The sequence below is a fragment of the Scyliorhinus torazame genome, chromosome 8, assembly GCF_047496885.1.
Source record: "Scyliorhinus torazame isolate Kashiwa2021f chromosome 8, sScyTor2.1, whole genome shotgun sequence".
Taxonomy (NCBI): Eukaryota; Metazoa; Chordata; class Chondrichthyes; order Carcharhiniformes; family Scyliorhinidae; genus Scyliorhinus; species Scyliorhinus torazame.
The window spans coordinates 77,312,794-77,328,633 of NC_092714.1; the positions used below are offsets into that span (position 1 = coordinate 77,312,794).

Sequence of the window (15,840 nt, forward strand, 5' to 3'; positions counted from 1 at the left end):
TGTTTCCATGCTTCGGTGACAAAAGCCTGAAGTTCTGATCTGTAAGCTGCTAATGGGATGTGCATTTTGCACTGGAGACTTCCCTCCTGCATGTGAAGAATTGGCGGTCCATTAATTGCAGATGGTCCTGACTGACTGCTGCAGGAAACCATTGCCCCATTCTGCCCAACTCCCAGTGCTTTTGCACAGGGAGACCAATATTAGCTCTAATGTAAATAGTTCAGTTCGCAATCATTTATGGTCAATTTTGAAGTGGATGAGAACACTTCAAACCACTGCTTAATTGTGTTTATGAGACTGGAAAGGCCTACAGTATGATTCTAAGTCCTTTTTCTGTAAACAAATACTTTTTTCCTTACTTTAAACTGAAAAGGTATGGGTACTGAAGGCTGCTGAATGCTGCTTAGATTGAAACCCTTTCCTAATCTGGAAGTTTTTCTTTTAGTTATCTATTTGCGATTTTTCAATAAGATTAGGGAGGGTGGTAAAAGAGGTGGAGGGGTGGCATTATTAATTAGAGATAGTATAACAGCTGCAGAAAGGCAGTTCGAGGAGTATCACCCTATTGAGGTAGTATGGGTTGAAGTCAGAAATAGGAAAGGAGCAGTCACCTTGTTAGGAGTTTTCTATAGGCCCCCCAATAGTAGCAGAGATGTGGAGGAACAGATTGGGAAACATATTTTGGAAAGGTGCAGAAGTCATAGGGTAGTAGTCATGGGCGACTTTAACTTCCCAAATATTGAGTGGAAACTCTTTAGATCAAATAGTTTGGATGGGGTGGTGTTTGTGCAGTGTGTCCAGGAAGCTTTTCTAACACAGTATGTAGATTGTCCGACCAGAGGAGGGGCAATATTGGATTTAGTACTGGGTAATGAACCAGGGCAAGTGATAGATTTGTTAGTGGGGGAGCATTTTGGAGATAGTGACCACAATTCTGTGACTTTCACTTTAGTAATGGAGAGGGCTAGGTACGTGCAACAGGGCAAGGTTTACAATTGGGGGAAGGGTAAATACGATGTTGTCAGACAAGAATTGAAGTGCATAAGTTGGGAACATAGGCTGGCAGGGAAGGACACAAGTGAAATGTGGAACTTGTTCAAGGAACAGGTGCTACGTGTCCTTGATATGTATGTCCCTGTCAGGCAGGGAAGAGATGGTCGAGTGAGGGAACCATGGTTGACAAGAGAGGTTGAATGTCTTGTGAAGAGGAAAAAGGTAACTTATGGAAGGCTGAGGAAACAAGGTTCAGACAGGGCATTGGAGGGATACAAGATAGCCAGGAGGGAACTGAAGAAAGGGATTAGGAGAGCTAAGAGAGGGCATGAACAATCTTTGGCGGGTAGGATCAAGGAAAACCCCAAGGCCTTTTACACATATGTGAGAAATATGAGAATGACTAGAGCGAGGGTAGGTCCGATCATTGACAGTAGCGGGAGATTGTGTATTGAGTCTGAAGAGATAGGAGAGGTCTTGAACGAGTACTTTTCTTCTGTATTTACAAATGAGAGGGGCGATATTGTTGGAGAGGACAGTGTGAAACAGATTGGTAAGCTCGAGGAAATACTTGTTAGGAAGGAAGATGTGTTGGGCATTTTGAAAAACTTGAGGATAGACAAGTCCCCCGGGCCTGACGGGATATATCCAAAGATTCTATGGGAAGCAAGAGATGAAATTGCAGAGCCGTTGGCAATGATCTTTTCGTCCTCACTGTCAACAGGGGTGGTACCAGGGGATTGGAGAGTGGCGAATGTCGTGCCCCTGTTCAAAAAAGGAACGAGGGATAACCCTGGGAATTATAGGCCAGTTAGTCTTACTTCGGTGGTAGGCAAAGTCATGGAAAGGGTACTGAAGGATAGGATTTCTGAGCATCTGGAAAGACACTGCTTGATTAGGGATAGTCAGCACGGATTTGTGAGGGGTAGGTCTTGCCTTACAAGTCTTATTGAATTCTTTGAGGAGGTGACCAAGCATGTGGATGAAGGTAAAGCAGTGGATGTAGTGTACATGGATTTTAGTAAGGCATTTGATAAAGTTCCCCATGGTAGGCTTATGCAGAAAGTAAGGAGGCATGGGGTAGTGGGAAATTTGGCCAGTTGGATAACGAACTGGCTAACCGATAGAAGTCAGAGAGTGGTGGTGGATGGCAAATATTCAGCCTGGGTCCCAGTTACCAGTGGCGTACCGCAGGGATCAGTTCTGGGTCCTCTGCTGTTTGTGATTTTCATTAATGACTTGGATGAGGGAGTTGAAGGGTGGGTCAGTAAATTTGCAGACAATACGAAGATTGGTGGAGTTGTGGATAGTAAGGAGGGCTGTTGTCGGCTGCAAAGAGACATAGATAGGATGCAGAGCTGGGCTGAGAAGTGGCAGATGGAGTTTAACCCTGAAAAGTGTGAGGTTGTCCATTTTGGAAGGACAAATATGAATGCGGAATACAGGGTTAACGGTAGAGTTCTTGGCAATGTGGAGGAGCAGAGAGATCTTGGGGTCTATGTTCATACATCTTTGAAAGTTGCCACTCAAGTGGATAGAGTTGTGAAGAAGGCCTATGGTGTGCTCGCGTTCATTAACAGAGGGATTGAATTTAAGAGCCGTGAAGTGATGATGCAGCTGTACAAAACTTTGGTAAGGCCACATTTGGAGTACTGTGTACAGTTCTGGTCGCCTCATTTTAGGAAGGATGGTGGAAGCTTTGGAAAAGGTGCAAAGAAGATTTACCAGGATGTTGCCTGGAATGGAGAGTAGGTCTTACGAGGAAAGGTTGAGGGTGCTAGGCCTTTTCTCATTAGAACGGAGAAGGATGAGGGGCGACTTGATAGAGGTTTATAAGATAATCAGGGGAATAGATAGAGTAGACAGTCAGAGACTTTTTCCCCGGGTGGAACAAACCATTACAAGGGGACATAAATTTAAGGTGAAAGGTGGAAGATATAGGAGGGATATCAGAGGTAGGTTCTTTACCCAGAGAGTAGTGGGGGCATGGAATGCAATGCCTGTGGAAGTAGTTGAGTCGGAAACATTAGGGACCTTCAAGCAGCTATTGGATAGGTACATGGATTACGGTAAAATGATATAGTGTAGATTTATTTGTTCTTAAGGGCAGCACGGTAGCATTGTGGATAGCACAATTGCTTCACAGCTCCAGGGTCCCAGGTTCGATTCCGGCTTGGGTCACTGTCTGTGCGGAGTCTGCACGTCCTCCCCGTGTCTGCGTGGGTTTCCTCCGGGTGCTCCGGTTTCCTCCCACAGCCCAAAGATGTGCGGGTTAGGTGAATTGGCCAATGATAAATTGCCCTTAATGTCCAAATTGCCCTTGGTGTTGGGTGGAGGTGTTGAGTTTGGGTAGGGTGCTCTTTCCAAGAGCCTGTGCAGACTCAAGGGGCCGAATGGCCTCCTTCTGCACTGTAAATTCAATGATAATCTATGATTAATCTAGGACAAAGGTTCGGCACAACATCGTGGGCCGAAGGGCCTGTTCTGTGCTGTATTTTTCTATGTTCTATGTTTGTTTAAGTTCAGTTTTCTCCAAGGAATATGATTTGCTCATAGCATTTAACTTAATCTTGACATTCCTATGATCTCTCCTTAATTTATTAGTGGTTTGACATGTTAGAGGAAGCTGTATAGGTTTCAGATGTAATAAGGTAAAGGATTTTTAAGTAATATTTCGGTCATGAGAACAATCAACAGCACATTGGAAAATATTTGGCAAGGGAACTGCAAAGTGCTGCAGTTTGGAGTGCATGTCAGGTGAAAACTCTCAGAATCTTTACCATTGTCGTACCTGAAAAGTCGGGTATCTCTATCTCTTGAAAATATAAGAGCATGGTTTTATATTTTTATATCGACTTGTGGTGGTGCCTTATAACAAAATGCAGCTTTTCCTTAATCATATATCATAGCCATCATCAGGCTTGACTCCATGTACATCTGATCAACCACCATAACTTGCATGGTAAATTGCAATGGGTCCATAGCCTTTCATTCAGAGATAAACAATCTGACTGGTGCAAGTTTTCCATCCACGATTTTAGCCACTCTTCTATTTTACACATCACATGGAATTGATAAGCTAAATAAAATAAACTTTCCTAGATCTTTTATCTATAAACTTGCCGGTTGTCAAATTTTATGAAAAGAGCTCGAAACGTACAGTAATGACTGCCAAGTTCCAGAGTACAAAAATAAAAAAACTAGCGAGAACAAATCAAAACGTCCAAGTAAAAATTGTCAAATAACTTCATAACTTTTAAGATTGTCAAATAACTTCATATTCCATGCGGCCTTTATAACAATCATATCATTTTTGAACACATTTCCCATAATTTCTGTTTCTAATCTGACAGTGGTGAGTGATTTGGAACCTCAGTCTTGCCATTAAATATAGCTCACTCAAATTATTTTTCAAAATTTTTATGACACTTTCACCAAATAATAACTGACAAAATTCTCTTAGAAGTTGCATAGAAATTTGTGAGTTTGCATTTTTCAGTATTCAATATTGGTTTATCTTCACACAAGTGTTTATGCCAGGTTGGAAACAAGTCGGAATCTATTTTGTTGGTGCCTAAGCATTCAAGCAAGAATCATTTTCTAAACACCAGGATCTAATTTAAAAGTAAAGTTTTTAAAGTATAGTTATAATGTGCTTTTATTGACTTATGATGTAACAAAGCTAGTATTTTAGGTTTGAAAGCTTCATTATTATACACAACCATCAAGCAGAGCAAGATCACAGTCAAAAGTGTCATAGCGACCGTGTACATTGTGGCATTGTTGGAAACTCGGCGTTAAAATTTCAAAGATTGTTTATATTGGCTGGATGCGATGTGGCACTGAATTGTCTCACAGCTGAATCATCTCTTCTGGTGGGTTCATTGATCCAAAGGCAGTTGTCAGTTCTTCATTCAGATTATTTGCAATAGCAAACCAAAATGAATGTTTTTAACAGATGTATGTTTCATTTGTTACTATAAATGGGTTATTACATATGTCAACATTTTTCCATACCTTAAAAGTGAAGGAAGTAGATTTGAGGAAGAACAACTTGCACTTCTGCAGTGCTACTTGGGGACAGGACAGTGATTCAAAGCACTCTACATTAAGGAGGGAAATAATGGATAGAAAAGAGGGAAGTGAAGAGGATAAAAGAACATTAGAATGATTAACATTTGTTTTAAATTAAATTAAATCTTCCAATTTTATCTTGTTTTATACAACCAGGCCTTGCTGCAAACTCATGACGTCGTGGCACATGAGGTATACAGTGATGAAGCACTGAGAGTTACACCACCACCAACTTCTCCTTATTTGAATGGTGACTCACCGGAAAGTGCAAACGGAGACATGGACATGGAAAATGTGACCCGGGTTCGACTGGTCCAATTCCAGAAAAACACAGATGAACCTATGGTAATATAGAATGCCACTCTAGTTTTCTGATTAATTTCAGTACAATTTTACCGAGATGTGTTTTAGTTCACATCAGCAGTAAAAATAAGGCAACTAAATTAGTCAATTTTTCTTTATTCTCTTCTATGGGTACTTCTAATAAACTCCTTTTCAGTTGAAGTATTCACTAATACCCCTAAATGTCAGAAGAAAATCTGAAAGAGACCTAAATAAGAATTAATGTATACTTACTGAACTATGCGTGAACAGTCAAGACAAATGCATTTTTTAACATTGACATTTTTTTAACATTTAACATTAACATTTTAACATTAACATTGAACACAAATTTGCAAATTAACCATTTTTAACACTGAGATTCCATTGCTACTGCTGATTAGTGGTGGGCTTTAACTCAGACATACAATAAAGATTATATTTTGTAGGAATAATACTGTGTAAGAGTTTACATTGTCTTGATTGAATTATCAAGGTATAAATCAACCCTTGTCTAAGTGCCCTAGTTTTTAACTACACGGTATATCTGGAGCATTAAATTGCAGCTCTGCGTCTGTTTGAATTACATCATCAATACATTTTCAGTTTTATAGCTGACTTGAAACACCAAATGAAGCAGAATACCAAATATTTTGGATTGCACAAGTGTGAAATTGTCCAGGATTCCTGCTGTCACTGTGTCACAAATGCTTGTGTGTGGATCTTGGCCATGGACAGAATTTGGTTAAGATATGATGTCCTACAAATGATTAACCTGGCTATTAGCATCAGTAACTGCAAATGAACTGCTGAAAAGCAAAATGTTATGGAATGGGCATATATATATTTATCTATGTTCATACACCAGCTGGTTGAAGTGGAAAGAAGTCATAGCAGATGAGTCGGAATATAGATATGTTTTTAAGTAATTATAATAATTTGTAGTATAGTATACTACACTTAATTGAAGAAATATAGTGCTATACAAAATAAGACACCAGTGCCACCTTGTGATGAAAACTTAGACTAGAAATTTCTACGACATGGCAGTTATGTACCTGGGATAACCAAATTATGGTTTTTATGGAAGACTATATTTTAAAAACCGAACAGTCAAACTCTATAGAAAAATGGTTGCAACAGGACCTTTTGTCTAACACAGGAAATACTACCAACTTGAACTTCCTGTCCATAGTGATCTGCAACAGTGAAGTCAGCACAGTATTCAAAAGCCCAGGTGGGTCAAGTGAAGTTTTCAACTCCAGTACTACTGCGGAGCTGACCATGATAAATGACCCTACAGCTCAAAGTTATCATTTAAATTTAGTTTACCTCTCTTTATATATTCCAAGATTGGTTTTGGAATTTCAAATGATTTTAGTCAGGAAGTAGGGGCAGGATTTATCGACCACCCCGCCACGTGTTATCCGGAGGCGGAGGTGACCCGCCAGCAGGATCTACCGGTCCCGCCGTTGTTAACAGGATTTCCGTTGACACCACTCCTCGTCGTTGCAAAACCTGTGCGCCGGCATGGGGCCGGAATATCCTGCCGGCGTGAACAACCAGTAAACCCTGTCCCGGGTTTCAGATCAAAAAGGTTATTCTTCAAAGGAAACTTATTTTAGCGATTATTTCGAATGGATTCTATTGTCTGCACAATTTTGATATAACATATTCATATGAACTTAAAAGTGTAGTTCTTATAACCAAGTTGCTTATCAGAGTGTTATAAAAGCTTTTTCTATCTTGTACACTACTTCCAAACATGATATTTGTATAATATATTGTAAAGAAATGCACCTGCAAAACGTCCTCATTATCCTTAATCTTTACCATGCTAAATAGACTCATTTATTTAAATAAGTTAAATTAAAAGGTTTCGCATTTTCATAGTTGAGAACAATATGCTTCTTACCACTTACAAATCAATCCTGAAAGTTATATTACCAATTATGCTTGAAATGTTAATTCTTCCAAATATTTTTGATAAAATACAGCTGCTTTATAAAAACATAGGTAATATCAGGGTAAGAGCATACAGCCTGACAGGCCTGCTCCACCATTCAGTATGATCATGGTAACTCCTCTTTAGTACATGCTGCCCACTGATGTGCCATCAATTAACACAAGACGAGGAGTGCACAAAACTGTGGCTTTAATAAGCTAAACAGAAAGGCTCCTGGCCACTGATCCCGAACTGGGGCAGGGCCGGACGTCAGCCACCTTTATACCGAGCCCGAGGGCAGGCGGAGCCATCAGGCAGTGGTTTACCATAATACATGTAGTACAGTAACGGTTTACCACAATACATATAATACACTAACAGTGGTTTACCACATTCACCCCCTGTTTAAAAAAAAAAGTCCAGCTGGGGTGAAGTGGACTTAAAGGTCGAGTCTGTCGGGGGCTTTGACCTTCCACCGTGATCGCCTCAGTCCCGGCTGTGGTGTGTGCACTGGTGTCAAGACCTGCGCGTCCGGGAGCATGTTGTCGTCTTCTTCGCCCAGTAGTTGAGTCTGGGGGGGATGTAGGGGCGAGGGGTGGTGGTGATGGTCGCCGAGTGGTGGAGGGAGACAGTGTAAGGTCGGGGGTGGTGGTGATGGTCGCTGGGGAACCTACAGGTGCCAAATCCCGGAGGGAGACTGTGTCCTGCCACCCGTCATGACGTGCCACGTAGACACATTGTGGGTTGGCATGGAGGAACAGGATCTTCCCGACGAGAGGATCCGATTTATGACTCCTCGCATGCTTCCGGCGGAGGACGTGCCCTGGGACTGTCAGCCAGGATGGGAGCGAGACCCCTGAGGTGGACTTCCTAGGGAAGGCAAACATACGTTCGTGACGGGTGTCATTGGTGGCAGTGCACCAGAGCGACCGGATGGAGTGGAGCGCACCGGGTAGGATCTCCTGCCAGCGGGAGACTGGGAGACTTCTGGACCATAGGGCCAGAAGGACGGCCTTCCAGACCATTGCGTTCTCCCTCTCCACCTATCCGTTTACCCGGGGGTTGTAGCTGGTCGTCCTGCTTGAGGCGATGCCCTTGCTAAGCAGGAACTGACGCAACTCGCGCTCATGAAGGAGGAACCCCGATTGCTATGGATGTAGGTGGGGAAACTGAACAAGGTGAAGAGACTGTGCAGGGCCTTGATGACGGCGGCAGAGGTCATGTCAGGGCATGGGATGGCAAAGGGGAATCGTGAGTACTCGTCAACAACATTGAGGAAGTACACGTTACGATCAGTGGAGGGGTGGGGCCCTTTGAAGTCAATGCTGAGGCGCTCAAAGGGGTGGGAGGCCTTTACCAGGTGTGCTCTGTCGGGCCGATAGAAGTGCGGTTTGCACTCCGCGCAATCCTGGCAGTCCTTGGTCGTGGTCCTGACCTCCTCGATGGAGTAAGGCAGGTTGCGAGCCTTGATTAAATGAAAAAAACAGGTGACCCCTGGGTGACAGAGGTCAGTGTGGAGGGCCCGAAGTCGGTCTACTTGTGCGCCGGCACATATACCGCGGGATAGGGCATCTGGGGGCTCATTGAGCTTCCCAAGTCGGTACAAGATAATGTAGTTGTAGGTGGAGAGTTCGATCCTCCACCTCAGAATCTTGTCGTCTTGATTTTGCCCCGCTGTGTATTATTAAACATGAAGGCAACCGACCGTTGGTCAGTGAGGTGAGTGAATCGCCTGCCGGCCAGGTAATGCCTCCAATGTCGCACAGCTTCTACAATGGCTTGGGCTTCCTTTTCGACGGAGGAGTGTCGAATTTCGGAGGCATGGAGGGTACGGGAGATAAAAGCCACGGGCCTGCCTACCTGGTTGAGGGTAACGGCCAGGGCAAAGTCCGATGCATCGCTCTCTACCGGAATGGACTTGTCCACAGTGTGTATCGCGGCTTTGGCAATATCTGCCTTGATGCGGTTGAAGGCCAGGCGGACTTCAGCTGTCAGGGGGAAAACGGTGGATTTAATGAGTGGGTGGGCCTTGTCCGCATAATTGGGGACCCACTGGGCATAATAAGAGAAGAACCCCAGGCATCTCTTCAGGGCCTTGGGGCAGTGGGGGAGGGGAAGTTCCAGGAGGGGGCGCTTGTGGTCGGGGTCAGGCCCGAGGACTCCATTTTCCACAACGTAGCCAAGGATGGCTAGGCAGGTTGTGCGGAAAACGCATTTCTCCTTATTGTATGTGAGGTTAAGGAGCTTAGAGGTGTGGAGGAAATGCCAGAGGTTTGCGTCATGGTCCTGGTGGTCATGGCCGCAGATGGGTGACATTATCTAGGTACGGGAACATGGCCCGCAGCCCGTACTGGTCAACCATTCGGTCCATCTCTCGCTGGAAGACCGAGACCCCATTGGTGACGCCAAAGGGAACCCCGAGGAAGTGATAGAGGCGGCCATCTGCTTCGAAGGCAGTGTATTGGCGGTCCTCCGGACAGATAGGGAGCTGGTGGTACGCGGACTTCAAGTCAACTGTGGAGAAGACTCGATACTGCGCAATCTGATTGACCATGTCAGATATGCGAGGGAGGGGGTACGCATCGAGCTGCGTGTACCGATTGATCGTCTGACTGTAGTCGATGACCATCCGGTGCTTCTCCCCAGTCTTGACGACCACCACTTGGGCTCTCCAGGGGCTGGTACTAGTCTCAATGATCCCCTCTCGTAGGAGTCGCTAGACCTCTGACCTGATAAAGGCCCTGTTCCGGGCACTGTATCATCTGTTCCTAGCGGCGACGGGCTTACAGTCCGGGGTGAGGTTAGCAAAGAGCGAGGGTGGGGAGGAGTCACGAGGCTACAGATGGTGGGGGGGGGAAGGTGTCCTCCGAACTTTAAGGTAAGGCTTTGGAGGTGGCACTGAAAGTCGAGCCCCAGTAATAGGGCAGCGCAAAGATGGGGGAGGACGTAGGGCTTAAAGTTAGTGTGCTCTACGCCTTGTACCGAAAGGGTCGTGACACAGTACCCCCGGATTTGTCCTCGTGGCAAGGAGGTGCCTGGCGTACACTTCGTTTACTGCCTTTACGTACTGTCCCTTCAGCAGCATTATCGTCTCCGTATAGAGGGGGCGTCTCTGATAAGAAGGAAAACTTGCGGGCTCACCCGTGCGTTGAGTATTTGAAGCTTTTCGAGGTCGGTGACGCCATCGGTGGAGGATCCAAGGTAAGCTTCGAAGCAGCTTAGCCAGTGCTCGAATGTAGCAGTGGCATTGGCTGCTTGTGGGTCCAGCTCCAGGCGATCAGGCTTGAGAGTTGAATCCATCTTAAAAGTTTAGCTTATTAATCCGGAAGCCAGGGAGATTTTCTGGGTCACGGATAAAATTGGGAGGGAGCAGCGCCTTACCGCATCTGGGTGGATAAAGCTGTCTGTGCTCCCGGAGTCGAAGAGGCAGGCCGTCTCGTGCCCGTTGATCCAGACGGTCATCGTGGATTTCGTGAGATGATGAGGTCGAGACTGGTGGAGTGTGATGGAGGCGAGCTTCAGAAGGTGGTGGGTGTGCCGGTCGGAGGTAGCGGTGGCCAGCGTACGACCGGGTGAGCAGGCATCCCGGGAGGCGGCGGAGTGGTTCCAAAATGGTGGCCCCCATGGGTCGCGTGTGGCAGGTTGCGTCAAAGATGGCGGCCCCCATGGATCACGCGTGGCGGCTGGAATCAAAGATGGTGGCAAAGATGGCGGACCCCACGGGTTGCACATGGTGGGTGGCAGCGAAGATGGTGGCGCCCACGGGTCGCACATGGCGTGTGACGCAGCAGATGGGGCAGCCCCGACAGACAACAGGCAGCGCTGCTGGGCCTAGAAACTTTAGGGACAGGTCGGACCTGGCAGACTTTGGCAAAGTGGCCCTTCCTCCCACACCCGTTGCAAATCGCGTTCCGTGCAGGGCAGCGTGTCTGGGGTGCTTACCCTGGCCGCAAAAGTAGCATTTCGGGCTTCTGGCGTTGGCGGGCTGCTACGCGGCAAGGCTTGCGCCACACTCGAGTTGGGCGATGGCGGCGTCCACGAGAGTGCCGCGCGGTCAGAGGTGTAGGCCTCCATGTTCTGGAAAGCCACTTCCAGTGAGTTTGAGAACTGCACTGTCTCTGGGAGGCCATGTGTACCCTCTTCTAGCAAGCACTGGATGTAATTGGATTTAATGCCCGCGACATAGGCGTCCCTGATCAGCAGCTCCATGTGTTGGACAGCCGATAACCCCTGGCAAGCACAGTTCCGGCCGAGTACCCGCAAGGCACGCAGGAATTTGGCTTGTGATTCTCTGGGGCGTTGTCGCCTCGTGGCAAGGAGGTGCCTGGTGTACACTTTGTTTACTGCCTTTACGTACTGTCCCTTCAGCAGCATTATCGCCTCCGTATAGAGGGGGCGTCTCTGATAAGAAGGAAAACTTGCGGGCTCACCAGTGCGTTGAGTATTTGAAGCTTTTCGAGGTCGGTGACGCCGTCGGTGGAAGATCCAAGGTAAGCTTCGAAGCAGCTTAGCCAGTGCTTGAATGTCGCAGTGGCGTTGGCTGCTTGTGGGTCCAGCTCCAGGCGATCAGGCTTGAGTGATGAATCCATCTTAAAAGTTTAGCTTATTAAATTGATGTGCCATCAATTAACACAAGACTAGTAGTGAATGAAACTGTGGCTTTCCCACTGATCCCGAACTGAGGCAGCGCCGGAGGTCAGCCACCTTTATACCGAGGGGAGGCGGAGCCATCAGGCAGTGGTTTACCACAATCTATGTAGTACAGTTTACCACAATACATTATAATACACTAACAGTGGTTTACCACACCCACATACCTTGATTCACTGAGAGACAAAAGTCCATCTAACTCCGCCTTAAATATATTCAATCATGGTGCACCCACAACCCTATAGGGTAGAGAATTCCAAAAATTCACAACCTCTGAATTTTTAAAATATTTTTTTTGCTCTCCTCCTCTTTCACATTTTCTCCCAAATTTACACCCAACAATATACAATAATCAGTAACAAATGTAATGTCAATCCCCATATCAATAATAACAATCCCATCCTCCCACCAAACCCCAGACATTGACCAGCATGTTAACATAAACAAATGACAAAAGGAATCCAGAATCACACAGAGTCACCATTAACACATACAGTTCCCCTCCCCCCAACTCTCCCAGCCCCCAACCCCCTTAGTGTTTGTTGTGATCCAATTCTCGAAAGTGCATAATGAATAACGCCCATGAATTGTAGAACCCCTCCGTCCTTCCCCTCAATTCAAATTTGACCTTTTCAAGCGTTAAGAATTCCAGCAGGTCCCCCCGCCACGCCAGGGCACAGGGTGGAGAGGTTGATCTCTACTCTAACAGGATCCACCTTCGGGCGATCAACGAGGCGAAGGCTACAACATCTGCCTCCGCTCCCGTTTCCAACCCGGGCTGGTCCGACACCCCGAATATGGCCTCCCGAAGGCCCGGGTCCAGTTTCACGTGCATCACTTTAGAAATTACCCTAAACACCTCCTTCCAGTAATCCTCCAGCTTTGGACAGGACCAAAACATATGAACGTGATTTGCTTGGCCTCCCCCGCAACGATCACACACATCTTCTATCTCCTCAAAGAACCGGCTCATCCTCGCCCTTGTAAAGTGCGCTCTATACACCACCTTCAGCTGTATCAGCCCCAACCTTGCACGAGGTGGAGACGTTCACCTTCCGGAGCACCTCACACCAGAACCCCTTCTCCACAACCTCGGAATGAAGGAATTTTTCTTCATTTCAGTCCTTTAGGATTGGCCACTCATCCTGAGACTGGCCCCTCATGTTCTAGATTCCCCAGCCAGAGGGAAACAATGTCTCAGTATCTACTCTGTTAGGCCCCTTCATAATCTTGAATGTTCCAATGAGTTCACCTCTCATTCTTATAAACTCCAGAGAATATAGACCCAATTTTCTTGGCCTCTAATCGAAAGTCAACTCTCTCATTCCAGGGACCGACAGAGGGACGTTTTGCTGTATGTCTCCCATACAAGTATATCCGTCCTTAAATATGGAAAACATATTTACACACCATATTCCAGCTGTGATCTCATCAAAGCCACTTATAATTGTAGCAATACGTCCTTACTTTTGTTCTCCAATCACCTTGGCAATGAATAACATGCCATTTGCTTTCCAAGTTGCTTGCTGTACCTGCATGTGAACATTTTGTGTTCCTTGTACAAGTACATCCAGGTCTCTCTAAACATCAACAGTTATAAGTTTCACACCTTTGAAAAAAGTTTTTAAAAATTAATTTTATGGGATGTGGGTGTCGCTGGTTAGGCAAGGATTTAATGCCCATCCCTAGTTGCCCTTCAGAAGGTGGTGGTGAGTTGCCTTCTTAAACCACTGCAGTCCCTGAGGTGTAAGTATACCCACTGTGCTGTTATGAAGGAAGGTCCAGGATTTTGCCCCAGCGACAATGAAGGAACATTGATCTATTTCCAAGCCAGGGTGGTGAGTGACTTGGAGGGGAATCTCCAGGCAGTGGTGTTCCCAGGTATCTGCTGCTCTTGTCCTTCTAAATGGTAGCAGTTGTGGGTTTGGACCATGCTTTATAAGGAACTTTGGCAAGTTACTGCAGTGCATCTTGTCGATGGTACAAATGGCTGCCACTGTTCATCAGTCGTGGAGAGTTTGAATGTTTGTGGAAGGGGAGGCAATCAAACTGGTTGATTTGTCCTGGATGGTGTTGAGTTTCTTGAGTGTTGTTGGATCTGCACTCGTCCAGGCAAGCGGAGAGTATTCCATTACACTCCTTTCTTTTAAAAAATGTTTTTTATTGGGTTTTTGAAAATAGTATATTTACAGTTATGTACAGTGAAATATAAAATAAACTGGTAGGATATTGTGCAGTTAGCAATATTACATTTAACAAATAAGTACACACATGTCTGTGGGGTGGGGGGGGGGAGGAAACTGGGGAGGTATATATACATTTGGGTGCCAAGAGGGCAATACAAGAATGGATCTGGTTTTGGTGTTGTTACTCGCTTCTCCCGGACGTATTTTTTGCTGCCGCCGTTGTTGCGTGTTCACCTCCGCTTCGGCCGTTCGTCCCATCTTTCTCCCATATTTTCAATTTTCTTGCTCTCTGTTACAGTATTTGCCGAGTTTGTTGTTGTTTCCCGTGCTCTCCTTCCGGCTATCATTTCCTTGCCTCTATTGTTTCCCATCTCCTCCCTCTTCCTCCCCATTCTGCCCCCCCACCCACCCTTCCCCTGTGGTTCACTTTTCTCTTATGTTTAGCTGCTCTGCTCCCCCCCCCCCCCCCCGGGACTTTCCCTCCATTTAACGCCTTGGCTACTTTCCCCTGATTCTTGGAAACTTGGCAATTCTTCTGCTTGTTCGTTGCCCACAAACAGGTCCCTGAACAGTTGGGTGTGTGAGAAACACCGCTCACTTGATAATAATTTACACTTAGCCAAATTCTGAAGAAGTATCTTATTCAGTCGATCTTGCAAGAACGGGTGCCGCCTGTCAACATTAGCAGGCACACCAAAAAATACACAGCATTATTTCTTATATTCAATCTCTGAGAAACACACCCTGCCCTCTGCCTTGCTGGCAGTTTCCTTATCAGTTATTCCTTATTTGGACTTGTTATGTTCATTTTGGCTTCCGCCTTGCTTCGCCTAGCAGTGGTTTCTGTTAGCTCCTGGTACATCCTTGAACCGTCAGCTAAAATTATTTAGAATGAGGCCCCCATCTCCACCTGCATCTTGTTATTGTAAGTTCTGTTCATCCCCGAAGGTCAGCCACATACACAGTTACAACAACTTTGGCACTGCAGCTTACACAAAACTCCACTTGACATCTTATTTCCCATCAAGCACTATTGTTGACATCTTATTTGTGAACCAGAGTTATTCATGTAAAAACAACATAAAATGCTCATTTCTCATAATTCCCCCCCTTTTTTTTTTACTCTTGTTGCTTTTTCACACTGTCGCCCCGTCTAGCCTGCCCCAAAATTGTCCAACATCCTCTCAACCTCTCTTTCTATGGGGTCGTCCTCCCCTTCAGTCTTCCCACTGTCTAGTAGGCAAATTGTTTCCTGGCCTCCTTTACCCAGGGGTAATGGCATCTGCTTGGTCAAGGCTGTTTCGATTACCCTCTGCACCAAGCCTCTTACGCACGGGATGATGCAACAGCCTATTGCCGCCAATGCTCCTATTACTACGATAATGGAGGTGAGGATGGATACAATTACCCCTTTCCATTTCCCAAACATTCATCAAATGAGGTGGGTATGCTTCGTTTAGATCGTTTCCCTTTAACACTCTCCTTCTCCTTTTGTCTTTCGTAGGCTATACTGAACGGTATGGCTAGCTGAACTAATGCGCATGTCCCTTTCCATTGGGGGGTAGAGTGGGTCTTAGGATTTTCCTCCGCAATACCACCATATATCTGCACGTGGTATTTTTAGTGATGAGTAATTGCCCTGGGTGGTCACGTTCTTAGTCTCAAGACACG

The 15,840-nt window shown here is 45.8% G+C and overlaps 1 protein-coding gene across 12 annotated transcripts in view; it reads left to right on the plus strand.

Moving 5' to 3' along the window:
- The window catches only part of caska (calcium/calmodulin-dependent serine protein kinase a), a 783,320-nt gene that overhangs the window by 624,473 nt on the left and 143,007 nt on the right, over nucleotides 1–15,840 (plus strand). For all 12 annotated transcript variants that reach the window (XM_072513849.1, XM_072513855.1, XM_072513858.1 and 9 more), the window contains one exon: nucleotides 5,224–5,412. In XM_072513849.1, coding sequence (XP_072369950.1) covers nucleotides 5,224–5,412 — 189 coding nt within the window. The remainder of the gene's footprint in view (nucleotides 1–5,223; nucleotides 5,413–15,840) is intronic.